General features: G+C 43.9%; 1 protein-coding gene across 1 annotated transcript; it reads right to left on the bottom strand.

Moving 5' to 3' along the window:
• Positions 1–343: 343 nt before the first annotated feature.
• Positions 344–2,113, bottom strand: LOC103115394 (elongation factor 1-alpha 1-like). The gene has a single exon (XM_060189298.1). The coding sequence runs from the start codon at positions 2,028–2,030 to the stop codon at positions 642–644; it is 1,389 nt and encodes a 462-aa protein (XP_060045281.1). The 5' UTR covers positions 2,031–2,113; the 3' UTR covers positions 344–641.
• Between the last annotated feature and the right edge of the window lie 476 nt (positions 2,114–2,589).

Genomic DNA, 2,589 nt, shown 5'->3' with positions numbered 1-2,589 from the left:
TTTCCATTGTCTTCTTGCCAATAGATTTTGTAATGTGAAGTCAAATAAAAACAGAATAGCCCTACATTTGCATGTCACTTACTTCTTTCCCCTAATATACTACTATGTTTTTTATTTTGTCCTTGAATCTTACTATATCTTGATCTTTGTGATTTTGGAATCACGTAGTTAGGTGTTTGCTCAGCTTTCTGCATGTCTATGTTCTGAAGATTGCCCAGGTGTAAAATTCTTTCTGCAATGATTTCTTTGAATATAGTCTCTATCCTTTCCACCTTGTCCTCACCCTTAGGAATCCCTATCAATCTCAATTTCACCATTATGATTGAGTATGATATTTTAGGACTTTTTTTTTTCTCATTAAACTTTGCTTTAATGGGTCTCAAAATTTTGTGACAGATTTTTGGTCAGGTTGTTTCCATTAAAAAGTACTGATTTTAAAAACTAATAACTTAAAACTGCCACACACACACAAAAAAAACAAAATGGTCCACATAACATTCTCCTTTCCTTCTGAAGGTTTTACGATGCATTGTTATCATTAACCAGTCTTTTATGATTAAACTTAAATGGCCAATTGAGACAAACAGTTCTGAGACCGTTCTTCCACCACTGATTAAGACTGGGGTGGCAGGGGAAAATATTCATTTAGCTTTCTGTGCCTTCTGGGCAGACTTGGTGACCTTGCCGGCTCCAGCTGCCTTCTTGTCCACTGCTTTGATGACACCTACAGCGACTGTCTGCCTCATGTCACGAACAGCAAAGCGCCCCAGAGGAGGATAATCAGAGAAGCTCTCAACACACATGGGCTTGCCAGGAACCATGTCCACAATGGCAGCATCACCAGATTTCAAGAACTTGGGACCATCTTCCAGCTTCTTTCCGGAATGGCGATCAATCTTCTCCTTCAGCTCAGCAAACTTGCAAGCGATGTGAGCAGTGTGACAATCAAGCACAGGTGCATATCCAGCACTGATTTGGCCTGGGTGGTTCAGAATGATCACCTGAGCTGTGAAGCCAGCTGCTTCCATTGGTGGGTCATTTTTGCTGTCACCAGCCACATTGCCACGACGAACATCTTTCACAGACACGTTCTTCATGTTGAAGCCCACGTTGTCTCCAGGAAGAGCTTCACTGAGAGCTTCGTGGTGCATTTCAATAGATTTCACTTCAGTTGTAACGTTGACTGGAGCAAATGTGACCATCATGCCAGGCTTGAGGACACCAGTTTCAACTCGGCCCACAGGGACAGTACCAATACCACCAATCTTGTACACGTCCTGGAGGGGCAGGCGCAGGGGCTTGTGGGTCGGACGAGTTGGTGGCAGGATGCAATCCAAAGCTTCAAGGAGTGTGGTTCCACTGGCACTGCCATCTTTCTGGGTGATTTTCCATCCCTTGAACCAAGGCATATTAGCACTTGGCTCCAGCATGTTGTCACCATTCCAACCAGAAATTGGCACAAAGGCTACTGTGTCGGGGTTGTAGCCAATTTTCTTAATGTAGGTGCTGACTTCTTTGACAATTTCCTCGTATCTCTTCTGGCTGTAGGGCGGCTCGGTGGAATCCATTTTGTTGACACCAACAATGAGCTGCTTCACACCCAGCGTGTAAACCAGAAGGGCGTGCTCACGGGTCTGCCCGTTCTTGGAGATACCGGCTTCAAACTCACCGACACCAGCAGCCACAATCAGGACAGCACAGTCGGCCTGAGATGTGCCTGTGATCATGTTCTTGATGAAGTCTCTGTGTCCTGGGGTATCGATGATGGTCACGTAGTACTTGCTGGTCTCGAATTTCCACAGGGAGATATCAATGGTGATACCACATTCGCGTTCGGCCTTCAACTTGTCCAAGACCCAGGCGTACTTGAAGGAGCCCTTGCCCATCTCGGCCGCCTCCTTCTCGAACTTCTCGATGGTCCTCTTGTCGATGCCGCCGCATTTGTAGATGAGGTGGCCGGTGGTGGTGGACTTGCTGGAGTCGACGTGTCCGATGACCACGATGTTGATGTGGGTCTTCTCCTTTCCCATTTTGCCTCGAGGTTTGTTTTAGCGGTGGTTTTCACGACACCTGTGTTCTGGCGGCAAACCCGTTGCGAAAAGGACTTTTTTATAAACTTTTTTTTTCATGATTTTTTAATTGAGTGAGTTCATTGTGTCTTCTAGACCACACATTCTCTCCTCTGGGTGACGGAGTCTACTTCCAAGTCTGTTTCCTGAACATGTATTGTCTTCAAAGTGTCTTTCACAGCCTGATACTCTGTTTGGAGTCATTTTTTCTTTTTTACACTTTTTAATTCCTTAGAGATTTCTGTTTGGACTTTTGATTTAAAGTTTCTAACTACAAACTGAATGCTCTTTGGAGCTCTTCTTTTGTGTTTTCTAATTCCTTAGTGAAATACTTGGGAACAATGTAAATAGGTGTAGCTACCATAAAAAAATGTGTGGAGGCTTCTCAAGATATTTAAAACAGAATGACTATATGATCTCTCAGCCCCACCTCTGGGTATATATACAAAAAGAATAAACCATTATGTCAGAGTGATATCTATACTCTCATGTTCATTGCAGCCTTATTTATAATAGCCAA

Source organism: Erinaceus europaeus, chromosome 4 (genome assembly GCF_950295315.1).
Source record: "Erinaceus europaeus chromosome 4, mEriEur2.1, whole genome shotgun sequence".
Lineage (NCBI taxonomy): Eukaryota > Metazoa > Chordata > Mammalia > Eulipotyphla > Erinaceidae > Erinaceus > Erinaceus europaeus.
This window is presented reverse-complemented; position numbering and strand designations above follow the sequence as displayed.